The sequence below is a fragment of the Microtus pennsylvanicus genome, chromosome 9 (genome assembly GCF_037038515.1).
Source record: "Microtus pennsylvanicus isolate mMicPen1 chromosome 9, mMicPen1.hap1, whole genome shotgun sequence".
In the NCBI taxonomy this organism is placed as follows: domain Eukaryota; kingdom Metazoa; phylum Chordata; class Mammalia; order Rodentia; family Cricetidae; genus Microtus; species Microtus pennsylvanicus.
Window position 1 is genome coordinate 41,863,648 of NC_134587.1, and position 23,878 is coordinate 41,887,525.

Below are 23,878 nucleotides of genomic sequence, written 5' to 3' on the forward strand. Positions count from 1 at the left end.
CTAAGCTGCTTAGACTACAGGAGGATGCCATCTGTCTCGGGAGGCCAGGTCAGTGCTGTAAGAGCCTAGTCTGATGGGAAGGGTTAGTGTCAGCAAGGATGACGAGGTAGCCTGACCCACTGTGGATGGAATGGACATGCCATAGGACCCGACAAGAACCTCCCGCCCAGGCTTGATGCCAATGGCTTGGCCACTTGGAAAACTTTAGGATTCTTAGACCCTAAAGCCCAACTCCCCATTCCTTCTTCACTGTGTCCAAGGCACTCCACAGCCTATTCTTAGTGAGTAATACAGGGTTCTTCATGATTCTCACCTACATTTCCACTGGCCTCACAACACTTGGAGGCCTATGCCACAAATAACCTGACAGTAGACTGCAGCAAGGAGGGGAGGGAATGGGTGAAACCGTCTGAGGAAAGCCTTGATACTCAGAAAGGCAGTCAGTCCAAGTGAGGACTTCCTGTCCCCCAGCACCATGATGGATGGCAGCTATTCCAAGTTCTTTGCTGCTGTCCTGCAAGAGTCTCCATTGTTATTGTGTAGTAGGCTGGTCTTAAAGAATTCACAGCAGCAGGGCAGTGGTGGCACACATCTTTAATCCTAGCACTTGGGAGGCAAAGGCAGGTCGATTTCTGTGACACTGAAGCCAGCCTTGTCTACAGAGAAGTTTCTGGATAGCCAGAGCTGTTAGACAAAGACATCCGTCTCAAAAAAAAAAAAAAATCAGTTCTGCAGCTTCAGCTTCCCAATAGATTACAGGTATGTGCCACCACACTTAGCTTGAAGTATTTTAAAGCCCTTTTGGGATGTTCTGTGTGTTTCTACCAAAAGCTGTAAGAGGTCAAGTGTGAGGAGCTCGCCTTGTGCCCTTAGAAAGAAGCACTGCAGTTGGGCAGTGGTGGCACATGCCTTTCATCCCAGCATTCAGAAGGCAGAGGCAGGTGGATCTCTCTAAGTTCGATGAGAGCCTGGTTCTACAGAGCGAGTTCCCGGACAGGCTCCAACGCTGTCTTGAAAAAACAAAAACAAACAATAACAACAAAAAAGAGGCATTGCAGCAAAGAGAACTACACAGACATAGCCTTTTTCCCCCTTCTTTTTATTATGAAAACAAAACAAACACCCCAGGAGAAAGGTTCATGATTACCAGAGACACCAGAGTACTTCCTACCGTTTTTAACTCTGTGGTGTTGAGGCCGGCATTGCAAAAAACAAGCTAAAACTACTTACAATGGACTCATTTTCAGTAACTGACATTTACAGGAATATACTAGAAACGGCACTAAAAAGTTTAAGAAAAGTTACGGTAAACTTGCATGCACATCATACAGAAAAGAAACATTTTAAATATATATATAAAAAAAGAAAAGCTTCTGGAAGTGTTATGCCAGCAGCAGGGACAATGATAAACAGGATGACGAAGCTTTAACAGTGGGCTTGTTTCCCAAATGACTGTAAAAGGTGTGACAGCTGCAAAAGGAAAAACCAAGAAAAACACAGAAAAAAAATGTCTCCAGTCTGTAAGCAAGCTAAGTTACACAGCCTGAGGAGATCTGATCCCTTGGCCTCCAAGACTCTGCCAAGTGCCTACCCCACCCCTGCATGTAACCCTCACGGAAGTCATGGACAGCTGCCCTCCACCTCTGTACAGGACAATCTAAGTCCATGTAGCCTTTGTAACTCACAAGAAGGGAATGGTAGTTACCCTGCAGCCTGGCATTGTGGGAACCAATGTCCTCCAAAACTCTGGAGACAAAACAGTTTAAGTCTAGACAGAAAGCTTAAAAAAAAAAAAAAAGTTAAAAGCACCAATGACAGAAGCTGCTCAGTAGGGACCACAGTCGTGGAAATGCCAGACCCTCCATCCTGTGTAACCAGCTCTACACCACTGCCCCGCTGCTGGGATGCCACTCCAGAGCCAGACTCTGCTTGCCTAACAGCTCACAGAGGCACCCTATGCAAGCCCAGGCACTGTGCCTTGCCCAGGCATGCTGGCTAGGCTGTCACGGTAGGCCACCACTGAGACCCCATGTGAAGGCCTGTCAATTTCCTCATGTTTATTTCTTAGTCACAGCTTAAATATTCTATTAAAGATCTGTTTAAAAAATACCTTTGAAAAACAAGGGTAACTTTAAAAAAATGGAACCTTAAAATCCACTTATATTTTTATTATAAACAAAACTGGCTTACAAGTTTAACAAACTGACTGATAACTCACCAGGCGTCTAGACATGGTAGCCAGCCAGCCACTTCCCGAGCTTGATGCCCACTGCCTGCCCACATTCACTAGTGGGCTAGTGGGACTGCTTTTAGGAGTTTTAAACTTCTCCCATGTGGGATGTTAAGGGTCCCTGGCTCTGCCTAGAAGCAAAGGAAGAAACTGCAGAGACCCCACCACAAGTAAAACCATACAACACAAGGCTCTGCACTTGGCTCTCTCAGGTGGGGGTCAGGAGAATCAGTTTACTGGGCTAACTGGAAATTCTTGAACAGGGACCCCTGCGATCATCAGGCTCACCTTTGTCCCTGTCAAAAGTAGAGAGGTCAGGAAGAACCTCTGCAGGCTGGAGAGGCAGGTACTTATAGGCCTGGGAGATTGGCCCATGTGCTCCTGGCTGAGGCCACAATGCTCAGAGCTAATCCAGGCTGACCCTGAATTCCAAAACCATTTGGCAGCCTCCACAACAACAAACTGATCAGAACTTTCTGTTAAACTCTGTATATTATTACTTTTTACAATAGAAAATTAAATGTCAAGGACTTGGCCTGATATACATCGTTTTTCTCTCAGCTTACAAAGCTTGTGTTGAAGAACCGAGGTTCCCTCCGTTGATGTTAGTACGAAAGAACTGAACAGACAACATAAAATGAGGATGTGCTGCAGCCGAAGGGTGTCTACATTTGTAAAATCCCCAAAGTTCATCTAAAACAAAACAAACAAAAAAAAACCAAAAAAACCCAGAGAGCCCAGACGTGATGAGCACCAGAAGGGCACGCCGCCACAGGACCAAATCTTCTCACCACGGGTCCAGTCTCCTCGTCGCCAGAGGCCTGTATCTCCACTACTTCTCTTAATGCACTTATTTATGGTTTTTTTCTTTTCTTTTTTTTTCCTTTTTTTTTAAAAATGACCAATGATGTTAATAAATAAAGTATTTATATATACATAAAACTGGGGAGGTGGTTCAGAGTGTGAGGTGGCGGCAGCCAGGCAGCGCTAGCAAAGTAGGGCACGCTGGACTGGACTTCTGTAGAAAATGGATGAACTTACAAAAAAGTTTTTTGTTATTGTTTTCTATTTTGTTGTTTTTTTTTAATCTTTTTGTTTTTTGTTTTATTCCCTTAAGTTGAGGTAAAGTTTCGGTGTCCCGAAACCTGCACGCTGCACAGCCATAGGGCCAGAGAACTCAGCACCCCTCTTCCTCCACACCCAACCCAGAGGTGGGAGGCTCTGGTCTGCAGCTACCATGACCCTCTACTGGGGCCCAGCCTGGTTTCTGTGGGCTGACACACCTGTCCTCAGCCCCTGCAGAGAGAAGTAACCTGCTGGTTAGTGTTCTAACAGCTTTCAAACACAGAACCCATTCTAGACCAAAACCCTTGAAAGGCTTCCTCCAAGTTACTAAGGGCAAGGCTGGGCCTGAAGAGGTATTGGACAGGTCCAGCCACACCTCCCACTGTGTCTATGGTTATCAGGTTAGCATCCCAGGCCGCAGTCTCCAAACAACTAAACCAAGCTGCAAAGGCATTTCCCACAGAGCTCGGCCCTCTCTTGGGGTCTGGTGCACGTGCGAGGCTCTCCGCCCTACGGGAGCACAGCTGGAAGAGATCATAACACTGAAGTAAAAGAAAACCTGCACACCATGGAACGAAAGTATATTAACCATAGGAGGGGACACTGCAGTCGGCGTGTGCCACGTCCATCTGTCCAGCTCTGTTCCAGTCCAAGTTCACTCTGAGTCACTGCTGTCGGAGCTGGACCCACTGGAGCTGCTGCTCGCAGACTCAGAGGAGCTGCTACTGCTGAGCCTTGATGGGCCTCCCGAGGGCGCTGAGCTGGACTTCTCTGTAGGGACAGCAAAGAGGCCCTCGCTGAGCAGTGTGTGATCAAAAGTGTTCACGCCACTACCCTGTCACAGGTTATCTGTGTCTTGACCCAGAGGTACAGCAAATATTTGAAGGATGCTCATAAAATAGCATTCAGTTGCCATGTGGCCACACTAGGACACAAGTCACAGACCCTCACTGCCCTATCTGACACTAGGAAGATAGAAACCACAAAACTATAGCACTTGGTATGCAAGCTCAGGTGGGATCCCAGCTGACCAATGGTCTCAGACTCTGTCCACTGCCTACATCCTGCTATTCTAGAGCATCTCTGAAACAAAGGGAAAAGGTCTCAAACTCCAGAGAAGAAGAGACAAAAATATCCACTCACCTAAACCTAGGGCCTGGGCAGAAGACAGAGCTTGCCACTGCACCAATTTAATATGCTGGGTTAGAAAGCCAGAAACTAGCCGCTTCTTACAAGCTGGTGATTGATGCTTAGGGGTGGATCCCAGGCCTAAGGAGCTCTTTCCAGGAACCCAACTGTGTGGGCCTTTAGGAGCTTACACGCGCACACACACACGATTCTGCAACCTCCCAAAGGCCAAAGATGCCCCCACCCCTAGTTGTAGATAAATCTAAGAGATACTAGGAGGTTGATCAAACTCTTCTGGTCCTTGTGATTACTGTCCTCTGATGGCCTGGATGGTTACCTTTCTTAGTGGGTTTCTTGCTGTTCAGTTGTCCACTGACATCCTGTAGCCGCTTCTCCAGCTCCTTTTTCTTCTCCTGAGCTAGCTCCTCTTTCGATTTGGCTGCCTGCTTCTTCCCACTTGTTGCTGTAGAATGGCAGGTAAGCAGTGAGACATTCCCTATAACTTGCCAGCAGCCAGTAGCCAACCAGGCAGCCAAAAAGTCCCAGTCCCACACACTAGTGCATGCACCACCTGCCTTGCTGCATAATCAGTGTCTTTGGTGCAAAGCTGTTATCAGATCCCTGTGTAGTAGGAAACACCAGGGAGCTGGAACCACCGTGACACATCTTCAGAGCCTTCCCTCATCTCTACACGTTACCAGAGTCTAGAGTCTGGGCTATGACTTGTCCTTTGTCCACGGGAAGGGCACAGACCCTGTCTCAGTCCTCCTTCAGCACAGCTATTCTCTCCTGCCTAAGCCACAGAGACTGACATGGTCTGGCAAAGTTACGCCTTCACCATCAGATTTATCATTATCACCTTCAAGTCAGTCTGTTCCAGAGCAAAAGAGGATCAAACACATACGAACAGCCACACTTAGGTTGGCATGAACCTAGATAGTGAGGGGCTGCCTTGGGACTTCCCTTCCTCCCAGCCTCCAGCACCTGCAGACTCTGGCAGTGACTGGTTCCTGTCTGGTGAAACTATCAAATTCAGGGTGCACTTTACCTAGGGTCAGAGTCCATCCTGTAGAGATTCTGGACACTTGATGAGCCAAGGGAGTGAGACTCTTCCCGGCAGTCAAAGCCCCAGATGGAGCTTTAGGAGGGGAGGGGAGAGAGAAGGGCCCTAACTGGACATGAACAAATGGGCGAGGCCAACCCCAGTCCTACCTTTCCACTACAAGCCAGTTAAGGCCTAATAGGCATCTTCCTTAGCAGAGAACAGGGAAGAGGATATGGGGGCAGGCATTACTGGCTGAGTGCAGATGTCCTTGGGGCCTGTGGTGGGCAGGTAGGCTTAGACAGTAAGGCAGCTGTGAGCCAGTGCCTATTCTCAGGGGCTGCAGAGGCTATGAGCAACATGCTCTGCCAGAAAACTTACACAACGGTTTCCTCTGCTTTTTCTGTAAACAAGACTTGACATATCTCTCCAGTTCCCGTAGCGTGGTTGGCTTCAGGGTCTCAAAGTCAATTTCAATCTCATCTGGGTTTGAGTCCCTGAGCGAGGGCTCCCGGGACTGGATGATGTGCACCACACGGCCTAGCTTCTCGCCAGGCAACCGGTTGATGTCCAGGCTGAGTTGACGCTTTTCATCATAGCTCATGGGCAGGCCCTCCTCCTCTTCCTCTGAGTCATAGGATGCAGATGCCTGCTTGCCACCCTTCTTTAGCTGTCTAAGGAAGAAGACAGGGAGCCATGTGACATTGAGTCTCAGTTATCTGTCCCACCACCTACCTGTCTTCTTCTCCACTACAGATTGCTCTCTTCCCTAGGAGTGTACCCAAGGTTCCTCAGGAACAAAAGCTGGGCCACTGATGTCTAGTCTGCCTGCCACGGACAGGCAAGACCACACTTCAGGGTCACAACATGTGTTTCCTGGCCCAGGGCCCAGTCAGAAACTATCTTTCAAACTCAACAAGTCAAAACCAGATCTCCACATTCAGATAATTTGCAATGTGGGAGGAAGAGAAAAAAACAGGCGTAGAGAGAGTGATGTCATGGTAGGTGAAATCCAACTGTGTCAGTTATTATACTAAATTCAAGTGGCTGATGCACCAGCTAAAAGCAAGAGATGATCAGATGAGAAACAAGACCTGGACTGGAGAGATGGCTCAGCAGTTAAGAGCACTGTTTTTTCCAAAGATACTGAGTTCAATTCCCAGCAACCACATGGTGGCTCACAACCATCTGTAATGTGATCTGTGCCCTCTTCTGGTCTGCAGTTGTATGTGCAGGCAGAACACTGTATATATAATAAATAAATCTTTAAAAAAAAATGTCTGGAGAAACAAGACCCTTCAGTGTCAGTTAAAGGAAAGAAGACAGAAAAACACCATACAAACTACAACAGGCAAAATGGTCATAAATGCAAATCCAGTGTGGACTACACTGGGAGACCCTGTCTCTGAAGGGGTGGGAAAGTCATAAATGGCTATATTTATATTCTTATAATGAGGGCTTGAGGGGTTGGTGAGATGGCTTGATGGATGAAGGCCTGATACCTCAAGTTCAATCCCCAGTATCCACACCTAATAGAATGGGAGAACCCAACCCCCTCTTGTAAAACTGTCCTCTGACCTCCACATGTATATGCGTGCATGCACACACGTGCGTACGCACACACGCACATGCACACACACACACACGTAATTTTCTAATTAATTTTTGAGACGGGTTCTCACTATGCAGCCCTGGCTGCCCTGGAATGTACCATGTAGATGAGACTGGCCTTGACTTCACAGAGCTCTGACTGCCACCATCTCCTGAGTGCTGGGATTAAAAACACCTGGCTTTGTTTTTAATTTAAAATTAAAATTTTAATGTCCGTGAGTCAGAAGCCAACCTAATTTACACAGTGAGTTTTAGGACAGGAACACATAGACCCTGTCTCAAAAATTAAAAGCAACAAGGAAGGTTTCAGGTCAAGCAATATTATCTGGAAGAGACTGGATTCTATCTACATCATGTGTCAACTGCCCATGAAGATACTTTAGTCCTACAGATTTTTGCATTAAAGCCAGGCCACAAAATGCAGAGTGGAGGAGTCCCACAACATAGTCAACCCCCAGGAAATAAAAGTAAACCATCTTATTTAAAATTGTTCCTAATTGAAGCTGGGTGGTGATAATATACACCTTTAATCCCAGCACTCTGGAGGCAGCGGCAAACTCATTTCTATGAGTTTGAGGTCAGCCTGGTCTACAGAGCAAGTTCCAGGACAGCCAAGGCTACATGGAGAAACCCTATCTCAGAAAAACAAAACAAAAAAAGTTCCTAATTACTCTGGAATATTATATCCCACCATTTCAGGGACCAGCATTAACATGGATACTAAATCCAGATAAAGACAATATGAGAAAAACTGATTTCTGCATCCCCTTGAGGAGAGAAAGAGAAGTAAACAAAGCCCAAGTCAGATGGGAAGAGAGATGGCCTGCATGGCCTCTTCTTGCCTGATGGTCCCAGGGCTGCACACACTTTTCTCCTGAATCCAGGCACTAAAGCCTTCCCAACTCAATCCCAAGCAGCCATCAAAGCCTCTTTGCTATGTCCTCGCTTCCATAACTGCCGCTCACAGACTTGTCCTCCACAATGGCCAGAATCAGATCCTCTCTCTGAGGATGCCTTACCAGAGCAGGGGACCTTGGCAGCCTACCCTTAACCTCTCCCCAGTGTTGACCCCTCCCCTCCAGAAATATCAATTCCATACTAATTCTCCAAAGGAGCATGTCTGCTAGCCTTGCCTGAGGCTTTGGACCTAGCTTCTACAGCCTACCTGCTCACCAGCTCATAAGTTGCTGCTTCCACCTAGCTAGAGAGAATCCTGTCTCCTGCTCTTTCCTATTTCAACCCCTTGTCTACCTGTTATACCAGAAATTAGAGCACTTGGCTGCACAGCAAAGCCCCTTGGCCCACATCACGAAAAGGTCCCAAACACTGAAAGCACGAGATGCCTCCTCTGGCAGTGCAAATGTCCTAACGCCCAGCATTATAGAGTCAGCCAGCCAGGTGAGGGTGACCTCCCCAGCAGGCCCCAGAGGAACTCACAGTCACCCCAAAGTTCCAACCCCAGTATCCATACTGCCAAGGTGCAAAGTCCCGGATCTGGCAGTCCTCGTGACCTGAGGGGTCTGAGAGCCTGAGAGGCGGTCACCCACCTGCTGGCTGTGGTTGTGCTATTGGCCTTCTTGGTGGGAGCCTTCTTCTGCTGGGCCTGTTTGGCTGGTGGGGCGGCCTTGGCCTTCTTCTCCTCCTCGGACTTGGCCTTGTGCTTCTCCTTCTCTTTGTCTTTGTCCTTGTCTTTCTTCTTCTTCTCCTTCTCCTTCTTCTCCTTTTTCTTCTTTGGTTTGTTCACTGGGGCCTGAGACAAGGCGGCCAGCTGTTCATGCACGGCCTTCAGCTGGAAAAGAGCAGGCAGCTAAGCGAGCAGTCTGGGTAGGCCTGTGCCCCTGTGGCTGCCTCAGCTATGTGGGATAAGCCAGGGGCATCTGGGCCCGCTCTGCCTTTGGAAGCCAGAGAGATGTAGGGAAGCACTTCACAGCCCACTCTGCCCCTCTCTCTGTGCCTGCTGGTGAGTCACTTCACCTTCTGAACCTGTTCCCTCGCCTCTTGGGACAGGGACCCACCTCCCAGGGTGGCTGCCCATAGGCTGGGCTTGGGGCAGGTGACATGGGAGGAACTTGCTAACGGCAGCTAATACTTTCATTGTTAATGCTTATCTTTCAGAAGACGACTAGAGTGTGAGCACCTGCACAGAGGAGACATTCAACAGCTGATCCTGGAAGGTTCCGCAGCCAGTCTGCGGGATCAAAGTGAGACAATGGCAGCAACGCATCTTCCTGGTGCCCACCAGCAGCCAGCAAGACAGAATGCTGCATTTATGTCTCGGGGAGAAGGATTGTGACCCACGTTGTATTGGTAATCAGGTAGCCTGTATGGCTCCTGGGTATCCTGGGAAAAGCTACATAGCCAACAGGGAAAGGCACCATGCACTGGGAAGGAAAGGTGTATTCCCTGCTCCATGTCCTCATCATCTCAGAATCTGACATGTAGCTTCATCTGGCAATCTTCTACTCTCCTGGCCCGTCCTCCCCCTGGAGCCACCTGCTCAAGCAAGAACACTACTTTGCCTTGCTTGCTGGCTACATTCTGACTCCACGGGGCTGGCTGTAATACCCTGGGAAAATAGTTCATACTGTTGGGCCGATCTCAAAACAAGTCATGTCATACTGCATATCAGGGAGACTGAGGCAGAGGAGGTCACAGGAGGCACAGATCTGAGTTCTTGGAGCCTGTAGCACACCCACTATAGCCACTGCTTAAAAAGCATCTTTGTGGCCTGTTTTGACTTCCAGCCTTTCTGGAGGGTCCTGCCCTCCAGGGGTCCAAGAATGTCTCAGACACACAAGTACTTTCAGTCGCCTGTGTGCTCCAGGAAGCCTCCTCAGACCCAGGAAGGTGCTGTGTGAGCAACCCCACCAGAGACCCTCTACCAGCGCTACAGATAAAGATCACAGCAGCTGGAGGAAACAACAAGTGATGGCAAGAGGCCATCTTAGGCAGTAAGGCTTGGTGGTCCATACCCACTGGGAAACAGCATAGAAGTGGTTATCCTCACCTGCTCCTGCAGCTCTGCCAGCCGAGTGGCTCGCTCCTCCTCTGAGTCTGAGCTGCCTGAGTCTGAAGAGCTCTCCTCGCTACTACGACTGCTCTCAGCACCTTTGCTCACTACAGGGGCTGTAGGAGCAGGCAGTGCAGGTGCCTCCATAGGCTCATCAGGCATCTTGGCAAACCTCATCTCAAACACATCCTGAGGAAAAAAGGGGACAGCTAAATACCTACACACCCACAAGACAGCCCCTCCAGCATGTAAGATGCCTCTGAGCTGCACCACACCACACATAGTTCAGGCTCTATGGAGGCATAGGCCTGCCACCCTCCTTTGTCCCCTACTATCCCCAGGCAATTCCCAAGTGTAGGCCTAGAATGGGGGAAAGAGGCCAGCCAATCACAGACCTGAGTTTCTGGGGCCTGGCATGCAGCTCCCCTGGCTAATCTGCAAGTCTGTGTAGAAGGCACGGACAGTCATACAGCCCTGGGTGCCAGGCTCCTCAGGAATGCCCTCTGTTAACAAGAGTACCCTTCCTTCAGTCCTCAACTCCAGCAGGGATCCTAGCCACTGAGAGCTGGCTCCTGTCTCACCTGATTCCCTTTCTGGGGTTGTACTGCAGTGACACACCTCATACCCAGTGAATGGCATGAGCTATATCCCAGCAAAGCTAAATTTGGAAAGTCCCTCACAGCTCCTGCAGGACCAAGCACTTGGAAAACCCTCTTGATGAATATCACTCTATCGCCGGGCGGTGGTGGCTCACGCCTTTAATCCCAGCACTCGGGAGGCAGAGGCAGGCGGATCTCTGTGAGTTCGAGACCAGCCTGATCTACAGAGCTAGTTCCAGGACAGGCTCCAAAACCACAGAGAAACCCTGTCTCGAAAAAACAAAAAAAAACAAAAAACAAAAAAACGAATATCACTCTATCCTGGGGCAGAAAGGGATGAGGGAGCCATGTGGAAATAAGAGGGCATTCCCTTTGCCTGCCTCATATACTCGGTCCACCCAGACATGTATGAGAGTGCACACATGTGCACACCCATCATGCTGGAGCCCAGATTCTCAAAGTGCTTCCTCTGAGTGTGCTCTCAGACTCTTCCCAACCCTTAGATCCCCAAACTAAGAAGCCAAAGGTCTGGGAGGCTACTGTTGGCAAGTCATTAGGGTGTTGGACTCTAGCCCCTAGTGCCTAGTTCCTAAAATTCACAGTGGTGACTATTGAACAACACCAATAACAAAGCTCCCCCAGCCTCGGGAGGACAGCACAGTGCCCTTCGACATTGTATGGTGATGCCTTCAAAGTCCAAACACAGAGAGCAAGGTCTTAGCAGTAGACAGGCCCTAAGGCTGCCTCTGCGCTTAAGGAGACCTCCATGACCACTGTGCACTGTTTCCCAGCAGTGCCATTTTCAAAAAAAGTGAAACCATTAGGACATTAGGAGGACCCACAAATGAGAAAAAAGGCTTTGCCCAGCAGTCCTCATAACCCAAGATGGCTTTCAGGGACCTCAGGACATGCCTGAGCCAGGAATTAAGAAATTCTCATAGAACATTCTAGGTCCTAAAGTCAGGAGTCATGGTACACCAACTAGGACTCAGGAGAATAAAGCAGGAGGATGGCCATGAGTTCAAGGCTAACCTAAGTTACAGAACCAGACACTGTTTAAAAAACTTTTTAATTTTTATTTTATGTGTATTTTGCCTGCACGTATGTTTATGCACTACATGAATGCAGTGCTCAAATGCATGCAGGCCAGAAGAGAGTGTTGCATCCCCTAGAACTGGAACTATATAGATGGTTGTGAGCCACCATGTAGGTGCTGGGAATCAAACTCGGCCCTACGCAAGAGTAACAAGTGCTCTTATCAGCTTAAGCCATCTCTCCAGCTCCTCAGACTCAGTTAAAAACAGCAATAACAACAACAACAAATAAAAAAACCAACAACCCAAAGAAAAACAAAACAAAAATCACAATGTCCAGGTGCTGGGAAAAAAACTAACCATAATCTTTATTTTTTTGTCTCCAAAAACAAAGTCTTTTGATAACTTCCTCCAATCAAATAATCAATTACAAACAGCAGAGAAATCTTGGTGTTCTATGCAGCACCTAGTCTTTGGCAGTACATCATATATATACAAGTGCTCACACCATGTGAATGGCTCACACTTGCATGAAAGGCTATGTCAGGACACTCTGGTCTCCCCTTAAGACAGTCACTAACAGCCGGGCAGTGGTGCCTTTAATCCCAGCACTCGGGAGGCAGAAGCAGGTGGATCTCTGTGAGTTCGAGACCAGCCTGGTCTACAAGAGCTAGTTCCAGGACAGGTTCCAAAACCACAGAGAAACCCTGTCTCGAAAAACCAAAAAAAAAAAAAAAAGGGACAGTCACTAACATACAGTGACTGTCATCCACTGTACGCCCCCAGCCCTGCTCTAACACTTCAGCAGAGTGGACACCTGCTAGCCTTACTAGGGTACACCAGTCCCACATGGACAGGCTCACCTGCAGTGGTACCCTGAAGGGCAGCTAGGCTACAGCCACAGAGGCTACTGCCTGCTTCCCACCTTCCCATCCTATCCTGAAGCTTAAAAAATCAGAGGCTAGCCTATTTACCATGTATCCTGGAATCTGCTCTAAGCCTAGCAGGATCTCACTGCCACACAGGCAAAACAGGCTGTGGAAATAAGCCTCCTCAGAGGCCTGCCTGCTGGAGATGCTTCTCAGACACTTGTATCATCCCAGTTCACCCAGCTACATCTAAGGCTTCAATACTCATAGCACAACTCAGCTGTTAATCACATTTACACCCAGCTCTGGATTACCTGGAGCTTTCTGGCCATGGCCACCACTTCGTGGTCTGGAGGGTTGTACTTATAACAATTCGAGAACATTAACCGGATATCAGCAGCGAAGCCCTGTGCATCTGGGTACTCGCGGCTGTCCATTTTCCTCTGTAACAAGCAACAAGTGTGAGCAGACAGCACTACCCAAACCATGTAGGGGATAGACTCAGAGACTCAGAACATCTTCTGGCAACCAAGGCAACTGCCAGTGAGGGCATCTGTCAATTAGCTTGGGTTGGAGTACTCAGAAGAGGGAGCCTTGGGAGAAGGGGTCAGAAGTGATGGTTCAACACGAAGCACTCTGGCTCCAAGGACAGAGCCACTGGATGAAGAAACACTGGGAGATAAACCAACCCTACAGCCAAACCCATCTTCAGCTAGTTTCTAGTTCCACACAGCAGGCATCACAGAAGGTTCTGGTGTTGGGGACTTTCATGGAGTTTCAGGTAAAGACGCTGCCCATCTTGGGAAGTCCACTCAATTTACAGAAGGAGAGTTTGCTTTTCTTGTGAGGAATCCAGGAGTTGTTACCAATTTGCCTTATGTCTTGGGCCCAGAGGCAGTTCTCAGACTGTGCAGGGATGGAGGGCAGCAGGGGCCTGTGGAGCTGATGCTGACGAATCATATGGACCTGGTCACCCCGTAGCGAAGCCCCTCACACTCCACTGAAGTCTAGCCCAAGGTTGGACAGGGTCACACAGGCAGGCACACAAAGCTGAGCGGGGCAGACTGGTGGAGAGTGGATTGGCATACTTTAAGCACTTATAAGGGTGTCAAGTTCCTGTCTTGTGTGGAGATCAGTGGTCAGTGACCTAGGGGCTAACCACCCACTTTAACCTCTGGTTGGACATGGATTGCCACACAGTGGAGGGATCTCAATAACAGGCTTGGAGCCAAGTGTTGGTGGCACACGCCTTTAATTCCAGCACTCAGGAGGCAAAGGCAGGTGGATCTCCGAGTTTGAGGCCAGCCTAGTCTACAAGAGCTAGTTTCCAGGACAGGTTCCAAAGCTACAGAGAAAGCCTGTCTCGAAAAAAAAATAAAATAACAGGCTTGTCCCTTGTGCCCAAAGACAACCATGCTCTCAGCAGAGGCTGCTTGGAGAAAAGCCTCCTGGAGGTGGTATGACACATGTCAGTACAATTTCCCCCTTAAGTTTTGTTATTAAACTCTGTCAACAGTAGATGCTGGAGAGATGGTTCAGTGGTTAAGGGCACTTGTTACTTTTGCAGAGGAGCTGGGTTCAGTTCTCATCACCCACATAGCAACTTACAGCCATCCATAACTCCAGTTCCAGGGGACTCAACCTTCTAACTTCTGTGGGCACCAGACATGCACATGGTGCACATATACACATGCAGGTAAATATGCATACAGGCAAAATAAATCTAAACAAAAATGAAATTCACACCATATTAAGGTATTTTCTCCCTTTACTGCAGAGTCTTTAGAAATCGAGGCTGTCTTATACTCTTCTGCTATAGTCTTTTCATAGGGTGTTAATCAGACTCAGTCATGCAAGAGTCACCTGGGTAAGCACCTAGTGTCTCTACAAGCCTGAGCAAAGCACATGGCAACTTCTCAGTAAACTGAACTCCCAAATCTGCCTCATCTTGGACCCAAAGGAAAATGAGAGGACAACCTGTCATAGTGCATCAAAAACAGTGGAACCCTAGGCAAGTTCCAGAACTCCAAACAATGGCACAGTAGTGGCCAGGCAGGATAAAACAAGGCTTCCAGCAGCTTTGGGGTTATGTGGTTTCCAGGGCCTGCTTCCTCACCCCAATCCTGCTAGACAGGCCAGTTGCTTACTTCATTTTTACTCAAATGAGCACCGGGCATAAAGTTGTTTAGGTGGCCTGCCTGCCCGATATAATTACCTAGGACGAAAAGCTTCTATTGGGAGATTGTGCCAATGATGAGGTACAGCAGCTGACACCACTGCCTTTACAAGGACGCCTGGATGATACATGCGACTAAAACACTACACGACTTAGAGATGGGGGCTGCCTGCCTCAACTGGCAAAGAGAGTCCAGGAGGCTACCACAGAGATTCCCTCTAGGAAGGGCAGAAGAACCAAGCCCAGCTCCAGGGTTGTCATCTCCCAAGCTCTTTTGCCTGCAAAAGCTCAAGTCCATTTTCACGACCGCCAGCCCTGATTTGGCAGGACATAGCAAAACCCAAAATGAGATACTGACTCTGAGAAAACCTAGCAAGGAGATGGCACAGCTCAGCTTGTGGCCTCATTGTTTTGCCCATCTCTCTCCACTTTTCTGTCTGGGTGGGAGCAGGGCTCAAAGGTAGCCAAGCGCTAAGGCAAGACCCACCACCAGACTCCCACCTCTGCCGTGAGGTGCCTACATATCAGGGATTTTGAGACAGGACTCTGTGTAGCCCTAGATGTCCTGGAACTTTCTATGTACACCAGGTTGATTTCATCAGCCTCAGAAGCAGACACCTTTAAAAGCCCCCTTATCTGCTGATACAGAACTAGGGGACAAAAGGAAGAACTGAACCACTGATCTGTTTCACCAGAATAACCGACAATAGAGGTGCAGACTCAGGGACCAACAGGCTTTCTTCCCTGACCAGGTCAGGGTATAGGCAGGCCTAGTTCTCAAGGAGCAAGGGACATCAGCAGAACAGGATCAGAGTGGGCTCAGGCAGGCAGGAGAGCCTGCTGGCTCTGGCTATGGGCACTACCCTGCCCTCAACACCACCCCACTTACTTTGACTGTGCTGAGGTCCATGGGATGCTTGATGATGTCATGGTAGTCATGCAGCTCCAGAGCCTCAGCATCAACTGGCTTGTAGAAGGGCCACGCATAGGCAGCATGCTTCTTGGACAGCATCTCCCGGAGAATGCTGTCACAGTGCCGCAGGTGCTCGGACAACTTCCCCTTTTTACCAGCATGCTGTGGGACCTCACCATCTTCCAGGTCCTTCTTGGGAGGTTTGATGGGGCGGCCCCCACTCTCCCTTCGGGCTACCACCTTGGCCTGCTTGGGCTCTGAAAGTGGAGGGGGAGACTCGCTCCGGCTGGCAGTGATGGCAGATGTCGTAGGTGTGGTTGTGTCCGCTTTCCGCTTCACACCCTTTTTCTAGGACAACAAAGTAACAGTGAACTCCAGAAACAAGGAAGTGTACAGGGAGATGTGTCTCACAGCTGCCACACCTCCAGAGTGCAGACTGCCTGCCAGGCGCCAAGCTAGCGACCACATGCAGGGTCTCATTTCCTTCTCAGCTGTCCCCACAGTACAGAAGACACCGAGGCTCAGAGGGGCCAGGCCCACAGTCCAAGGTCACACAGCTGGCCATGGTGATGCTGGGACTCTCTCCCTCAGCCCCGAGGATTCAGCTGGGTGAGCATCACTGACCTGAGCAGCATGAGGTGCTGCAGGGAATTCACCCAACATCTAACAAGCACCACAGATTGGTGCCAGAGACAGAGACTCCCTGCTTTAAAGACCAGGAGGAAAGCGCCAGACCAGGCCCTGAGCAGGTGCTTCAAGGACAGACACAAATCGAGCAGAAGGAGGGGAGGCAGGAGGAGCATTCCAGGCTGGATGGGTGGGGGCAGCCTGACCAGGAGACATGAAGCAGTCACAGCAGTTACAGGCCAAGAGACTCTAAGGGCTGTAGGCATGGACAGACCAGGACTCTTTATCTGGAAGGCACAGGCAGTGCAGAGGGCTGCTAAGCCCAGGAGGTACCACAGCTTCCCATGGGTGCACCTGAAGCCGGCTGCTAATAGCTGACACACATATAGTCTCTGCCAAGGGACCTAAGGGGGAAAGGCATCTCTACCACAGACTGAAGAGTCCAACCAACAGGTATCACCAACTGAGTTGGGATCAGGGTTTGGTATATAGTGAGACCTGCTCAGCGGATTTCTCTTAGCTTGCTTAGGTGGGCGGAGAAGCCAACTAGAGCCACAAACTCACAGGCCAGGTGATGGCAACAGAACCTGCATTGACAGCCCCCTAGTTACTTTCCCAGCCAAGCTGCCACCCCAGGCTGACAGGGGCACAAACTGGCCATCCAAAAACATTGATGGGCACCTACAGGATGGCAAGCACCAAGCGCGAGCTGCAGAGGACCTGGGGTGGGAGGGCAGACTCGCTGTGGCAAACAGCCTGGCCAGGCGCCACCGGGAAGTGCAGGCAGTGAAGGCCACAGGGAAGGGAAGGCAATGGAGGTGGCATTTTACCTTGGGAGAGCCATTTAACCCCTGAGCGCCCGTTTCCTCATCTGTAAGAGGGGGGACTACTGCCTGCCCCAGAGGGTCACTGTGAGGATCAAATTGAAGAAGATAACACACATGAGTGCCTGTTATGGACCCTACTCAAAGCAGGAGATTCAACAGGCCTTGCCAACCCCGCACCTCACAGAAAGTCCCACTCCATCTAGACCCAAGTAGGGCCCGGCCAGGGCAGGACAGTGTCCACCGTGAGAACTCTCAGCAAACAAGGGATAGCTGTCAGACCCTTACAAATCCAGGCTCATGCCATTGGCCACCATTCCCCCAAGAATGACCAAAGATGATCTGACCCCTCTACCCTCACTACTCCCTCCATACCTTCCTACCTTCCCCAATGGCTTGTAAAGGCCAGGGCTACCAGGCCGGAGAAGCTGGGGTTCAAGTCCAGCCCGGCCAGCACCAGCCATGTGACCTCTACCCCTGAGCCTCGGTCTCCTTGTCTGTGCAGAAAAATCTTTCCAAACAGCTGCACCTAGAAAGGCAGTAGAGTGCCCACCTGCCCCAGTACTGCCCCTGCTTCATGAACTCTATGGGGCTCAGACTTCCAGCCAACCTCACCAGATAGCCATGCAGGCCTCAGGGAAGCTCACCTTGACTACAGGCGGCGTGGGAGGGACCACAGGGACAATGGGTGTCGCAGGAGGAGGCGGTGCAGCAGCTGGGGGGACGGGAACCGATGTGACGTTTGCAGTGATGGTTGGTACAGGGGTGGCAGCAATGACGGGTGTCTGGGATACAGTTGGGGGTATATTCTGGAAGGGGGTTGCTGGGGAGACCGAGGATACAGCTGCCACCTGTTGTGTACCTTCAAAGCAAGGACAGGGAGCTCAACTCAGTGGGTTCTGTGTTTCAAGAAGCATCTAAGACCATGCCATCCAGCCATAGCACTAAGGCCTCTGGGACAGACCAAGCAGTCTCTTCCTAGCCTTGGAGCAGGAGTTGGCCCTGCTGCCTGGGCAATGTTCACTGAGTTAAAACCAGAGTAAGCCCCATAGCTGGGTAGAGAAACCCACTCAGAGCCCATAGCTAACTAACAACCCAGGACTTGGCCTTTCTCGCCCCTAGCTTAATTTCAGCCACTCCCTGCCCAGTCAGTCATTCTGTCTGACACATCTCTAGTCAATACCCATTCTCAGATCTGATCGGACCCCAAGTTGGCCTCATGGCTCTGGATAATGATTACCTTGACTCTCTCCAACCGAGAGACAAACTCCTCTAAACCAGACAGCAAGTCAAAGCCAATGCTAAGATCAATAAAAACAGGAGTGAGATGTGGGAGATCACCAGACACATGACAGCAGCTACAGCGATATTCTCCCTGTTCTAGACAGATCTGTACCTGTCAAGCTCATCACACCTGTCCTACCTGGCAGACAAGGAACACAGCTCAGAGGGGTCAGGGAACTCACACCGACCCCTTCCGCTTATAATCTCAGCAGAAAATGCCTGCACTCCCTGTCTGCCTCTTTTTACCTGCATTCTGGGCTCCTGCAGCTGGTTTCCGGCCTTTGCCCTTTGGAGCAGGGGGCAATAGTTCAACTTCCTCCTGGGGCATCTGGGCTACTTTCTGCAGAAAGATTTTCTCTAAGGCCTGGGCCATTAGTACTATGTCATCTGTGGGCTGAAGACAGAGAACCCGGGTCACTTGCCGTGAAAGGAGCTGTGCACTGGCAAAAGACACTGTAGGTTGTAGTACAAGAATGCGTTAAATTTTGTTAAGAGACTCGGCGTGAAGGAAAGGCAAGAATAATATTTTTCAATGTGAAAAAAAACCCAAAATAGAAACAAAGACAAAGTATAAAAACAGCCTTCATAGCTGGGCGGTGGTGGTTCATGCCTTTAATCCCAGCACTTGGATTAAACTCTGTGAGTTTGAGGCCAGCCTGGTCTACAAGAGCTAGTTCCAGGACAGGCTCCAAAACTACAGAGAAACCCTATCTTGAAAAACCAAAAAAAAAAAACCAAAAAACAAAAACTCCTTCATCCAGCAAGCAGAGAAAAGGGGCCTCCACAGCTGGGCTCTAACACCTTTCACACCTTTCCTATATTCACACTGCTAAAAGAACAAACCCTCAAGCAGGGCGCTGCGAACTTAGCCATCTGTTCTAACACTGACCACTCTTCAGAGTTTCCAAGTGCTCTGTATAACACTTTGGGTGGCTGCCCACTGGGTCACAGTCTACTTGACTACTTCCTCCTGATGGCAGGCTGGACCCACAGTTCTGCACCGTTAGGATTTCTAAGGGTAGAGCTCCTAGGTCTCAGAATAGAGTCCATGGGGGCTGGAGAAATGGCTCAGTGGTTAAGAGCATTGCCTGCTCTTCCAAAGGTCCTGAGTTCAATTCCCAGCAACCACATGGTGGCTCACAACCATCTGTAATGAGGTCTGGTGTCCTCTTCTGACTTAGATATACACACAGACAGAATATTGTATAAATAATAAATAAATAAATAAAAAATAATAAATAAATAAATAAAAAAGAATAGAGTCCATGGGCTATGTCAGGGACCTCTAAAAGCTACCCAGCTTCCACTAACCCCCCAGCAGGCCACTGGGATGGCATAGGGAATCACTGAGCACAAAGGTGCCAGGACATTGTCTGCTGCAACCCCAAGAGCCATGGCAGAGGGCCTGGACTCACAAGTCACCTATGAACCAACAGCATGCAGGGACTCGGACCTCCCAGTGCCAAGCTTGCTCCCTCAAGCAGTTTTGGGGCTGTTTTGTATCTCACCTTGTTATAAATATAACAGTTTGTAAACATGGTGTTGAAGTCCTGCATACACTCACTGGCACTCCAATAATAATTATTTTCTAGTCTCTTCTTGATAGTCCCCATATCCATTGGGTTTTTTATTATTTTATGATAATCCTAGGGAAAAAGATGTTCAGAGGTGTTAATCAAAGAAAGAGTCAATGTTATTCTCAAGTTTCCCAAGCACAGCAAGGTCCTCCCTAGTCAGTTGGGTCCCAGGGCTAGGTCTAGAAGCCTAAGAGCAGGTGGGGCATGTGGTAGAAGAGACTCCTGGCCAGTCCCAAACTCTTGCCAAATCTGTTCTCATGGGTTTCTCCAGCAGGGGGCAGAGCCTGAGCTGGTCCACATGCAGACAGAGCCAAACTCCCTCTGATTCTAAACCTGCAGGTGTCCAGGGATCAAGCATGTACAGAAACAAATGAAAAAGTGCCTGTGCTGGCCTTCTCGTTGCAACTCTCCAGGTATCTCTATATCCAGATAAAATCTGAGTGTGCAGTAAAGGGACCACCGCCTAGATGCACACCTGGCATTTGACTATGAGGAATCACGATGAGTGGGCAGAAGCACAGCCCCTAGTGCATGAGTTAGAGATTTACATGGCCCTCTGACCCAGGCCCCCATCATCCTCTAGCCCAGGGGTTCTCAACCTTCCTAATGCTATGACCCTTTAATACAGTTAATACATGTTAATGTGACCTTCAACCATAAAACTATTTTTGTTGTTCCTTTATAACTGTGATTTTGTTATTGTTATGAACTGTAATGTAAATATCTGTTTTCCAATGGTCTTAGATGACCCTTGTGTGGAAGGATCACTAGACTCCCAAAGAGGGTTACGACCTACAGGTTGATAACCACTACTGTGGCCCCTTTTATTCTAATTTCACCATGGAAGCCAGGGGTTCTCCCCATTTCTTGAACCGAGGGCAGCCACCCTACTAGGCCAATGGTTTCCTGTGCGGCACTGAGGCACAGGCAGCACCTGCTGTATCTCAGACACCACCTTTGGGCAGGATTTCCAGGAGTGGGCTAAAGGCCACTCACAGGCAGGTTCAACTTGATTGCATCCACAGGCTGGTAGAACGGCCAGGCGAACTGATGTTTCCAGAGTGTCTTCACCACCACATTCTGCATGTACTGCAGTTGGTTAGTCTTTCGGCCAGGCTTGCTGGGGTTGGAGACCTCGGGTGGGGGAGGGTTCACAGGGCCCGGGGCTGCCGGGATCCCCGTAGGGGCAACTGCTGTAGTAGTGGACATTCTCTGGCAGCTTGATCACTTGCTGTCACAGCAGCAGCTCAGAGAGGCACTCGTTATGGAGGCTTGGCATCCCATTTCTAGGCCCAGTCAGGCACCTGCAGAAGCAAGCAGACACGCTATCACTCGGAGAGCCTCTACTTCAGCAAGGACCAACTTTCCCTACCACCTCGTTGTGTGGCTGTGGCACTCCTCAGAGCCACCCCAGCCACTGCTCTTCTACCGGGGAAAAGTGCAAACATGAGTCACTGGCTCCCAGAAAGGGGATAGAGAAGAGTATGAAGGTCCTAGTCCCTTTCAGCTCACAGCCCCACGGACTGGTGAGGGCTGGCTCAATTCTACCTGTCTGTCAACTACTTGTCTGTGGTGATGTTTTAAACAATTGAGGATCAGATAACTACAACATGTAGCTTAGCTGAGAGATGAGCAACAACTGGTTTGCGGACCTAAACCTGGCACAGGGAGCTGGGACCCTGAGGCATGGCATGAGGTTCTAATGTAACCAGGAGAACCAGCTGGGGTTTGTGGTGGCAGCCAGCTGTGACATGCCTGGCCCTCACCCAGTCAGAATGGTGAAAGAGGGTGACTACATAGCAGTCTTCTGTGTCCCACCTGTGTGTGCAATTCCTGAACAAGACACATTTTGAGACTTCAAGTCCCCATCCTAGCTGTCAGGAATACTGGCCACATACAGAGCTGATGTGTCCATGACAGTTCTGCAAATCCCTGAAAAGCCAGGGTAATGTGCAACACTGGTAGCATGCTGGGTGTCCCCACTCAACAGAAACCGTGCTATAACTTTCACAGGGCTCCCCCACTGCATGGTGTCCCTGCTGCATGGTACTCCCATGGTACAGCACTGATAAGGGAGCAGCACCACTCAGCAGACACTCAACAGTGAGGATACTATAAAGCAGAGGTAGCACACAGTATGACACAGGGTGTGTGTGGGGAGTCATACAGGAGGAGCATGTGCAGGAATATATACAGTTCCCTCAACATTCAAACCTCTTGCAGTCTGTTGACATGGACACAACCATAGCCTAAGACTCAAGGAGGAATGGCAAAGCCCTACCCACTCCCTGGGGTGAGACCTAGAAAGGAATAGCAAAGTCTTCTTCTGGTCCAAGTGTGCAGAAATGGTCCACCACAGCTTCCTCCCCAAGATACTTAAAGTCTTAAGTCACTCTCTTACAGCAACTACTCCTGCAGAGATCCGCTAAACTTGCCTCTTTGACCCAGTGTGTATACCATAAACCCCGCCTCCTTGTTCATCTGTGAGCAATAACCCCACCTCCCTGTTCAACTGTACATAAGGAATGTGCTGAACTTCCAGGGTGCTGCAGCTTCTCCATCAAAAAGCCCAGTCCACCTGACTTTCAGCTGTTCTTCCATATCTGCCTGTTCTTTCTTCATTCCTTTGATGCCCCCAGTCAGGACTGTCCCTAGGACAGTTGCAAAGACTCAGCAGCTGTTTCCCGAGGAGGAAGCTAGGTAGCACCATATAGACCCACTTCCACTGCGAAAGGCCTCGCCCAGGCTCCATGCTGCATGTGAGGCCTGGTGCCTCATGTGAACCTTGATATCTTTCAAACTTTCCTGTATGTTTATGTTTATCACATTGGAATGGTTCAAGGCAATATCCAGAGATGCTCAGCCAGTTCCAACATTTACAGGCAGATGAGTGGGGCTGGAGTACTCAGACTGGCTGGCATCCTGCTGGTCCTTTCAAGTCTCACCACAGAGGTTGGTAAATGCTGCAATCTGAAGCTCCTCTGGAGAAGGCTGGCTGCTAAACATTTGGTAGCATCTACTCTCAGCAGGTTCCATTCCTTCCACCCCAGCTCAGGGGAGAAAAGGTCTCAAAAACCTCCATCAGACATGTGTCACCTGTCAAGCAGCTCTTACTGCCCACTTACTGCATCCAAGAAGAGCTTCTAAGCTTTCTGGGGCGCCATCTGTGTCTGCATTGAGGCTCTGCAGGCATCATCCTGGGCACCCACAGCCTCTGGGAATAGACCAGAGGGCAAGCAGCCCCTCCAACCCGCGCCAACAACCATGAAGCTGTGTTCTCCCTCCCCTGTAGACCAAAGGCTACCTATGCACAAGTTCAAGGCCACAAGTCCACCAGGATGTCAGTTCCTACCTCCAGATCACTTCTCACTGGGATCATCAGACAGTCCTGCCCTATACAAAGGAGATGACCCTGTTAACATACTGGATCAATCACTTGTAGGTTCAAAACCCTGCTCCTGATTCCATACTAACCAGCAGGGCCTGAGGTGATAGGGCCCTGGGATGGGTAGCTACTGTAACCATGTTAGCCTTCATGATTCCTCAGGATGTGGGGCTCATGTCCTCCCTAGGCCTTCTTGGAACTTACTGAAATCCTAACAGCATGGGGCTGCAGGGTGGATGCTGAGGTAGCCATCAGGGTTGTAATTCACCCTTGCTACCTGCCAGCCTCACAGTGTGTCCTTTCATCTCCCATGGGGCTGTGAACTCAGGGCTCAGGGAGCACAAGCTGGCTATGACCAGTGTAGGGGTGGAAGTTCACTCTCACAGCATATGAGATTCTCAGGAACAAAGGCTGGTCTTGCTACTGTGTGGGTCCAGAGAGCTGCAACAGGAGACTGAATCTGACCTGGAGGACCCATGACACCGAAAGGGGTCTGAGACTGCA

At 49.6% G+C, this 23,878-nt stretch overlaps 1 protein-coding gene across 4 annotated transcripts in view; it reads right to left on the reverse strand.

The window, feature by feature from the left end:
• Nucleotides 1–1,078: 1,078 nt before the first annotated feature.
• Brd3 (bromodomain containing 3) overlaps nt 1,079–23,878 on the reverse strand; it is a 32,269-nt gene continuing 9,469 nt past the window's right edge. For 3 of the 4 annotated variants that reach the window (XM_075985555.1, XM_075985554.1, XM_075985556.1), the window contains exons 2-13: nt 20,986–21,293; nt 19,921–20,058; nt 18,659–18,806; nt 17,776–17,990; nt 15,654–16,025; nt 12,903–13,031; nt 10,084–10,275; nt 9,214–9,264; nt 8,624–8,865; nt 5,847–6,139; nt 4,761–4,886; nt 1,079–4,066 (exon numbers count right to left, since the gene is read on the reverse strand). In XM_075985555.1, coding sequence (XP_075841670.1) covers nt 3,951–4,066; nt 4,761–4,886; nt 5,847–6,139; nt 8,624–8,865; nt 9,214–9,264; nt 10,084–10,275; nt 12,903–13,031; nt 15,654–16,025; nt 17,776–17,990; nt 18,659–18,806; nt 19,921–20,058; nt 20,986–21,198 — 2,235 coding nt within the window. In that variant the 5' untranslated portion in view covers nt 21,199–21,293 and the 3' untranslated portion in view covers nt 1,079–3,950. The remainder of the gene's footprint in view (nt 4,067–4,760; nt 4,887–5,846; nt 6,140–8,623; nt 8,866–9,213; nt 9,265–10,083; nt 10,276–12,902; nt 13,032–15,653; nt 16,026–17,775; nt 17,991–18,658; nt 18,807–19,920; nt 20,059–20,985; nt 21,294–23,878) is intronic. The other variant, XM_075985557.1, reaches the window with a different exon arrangement.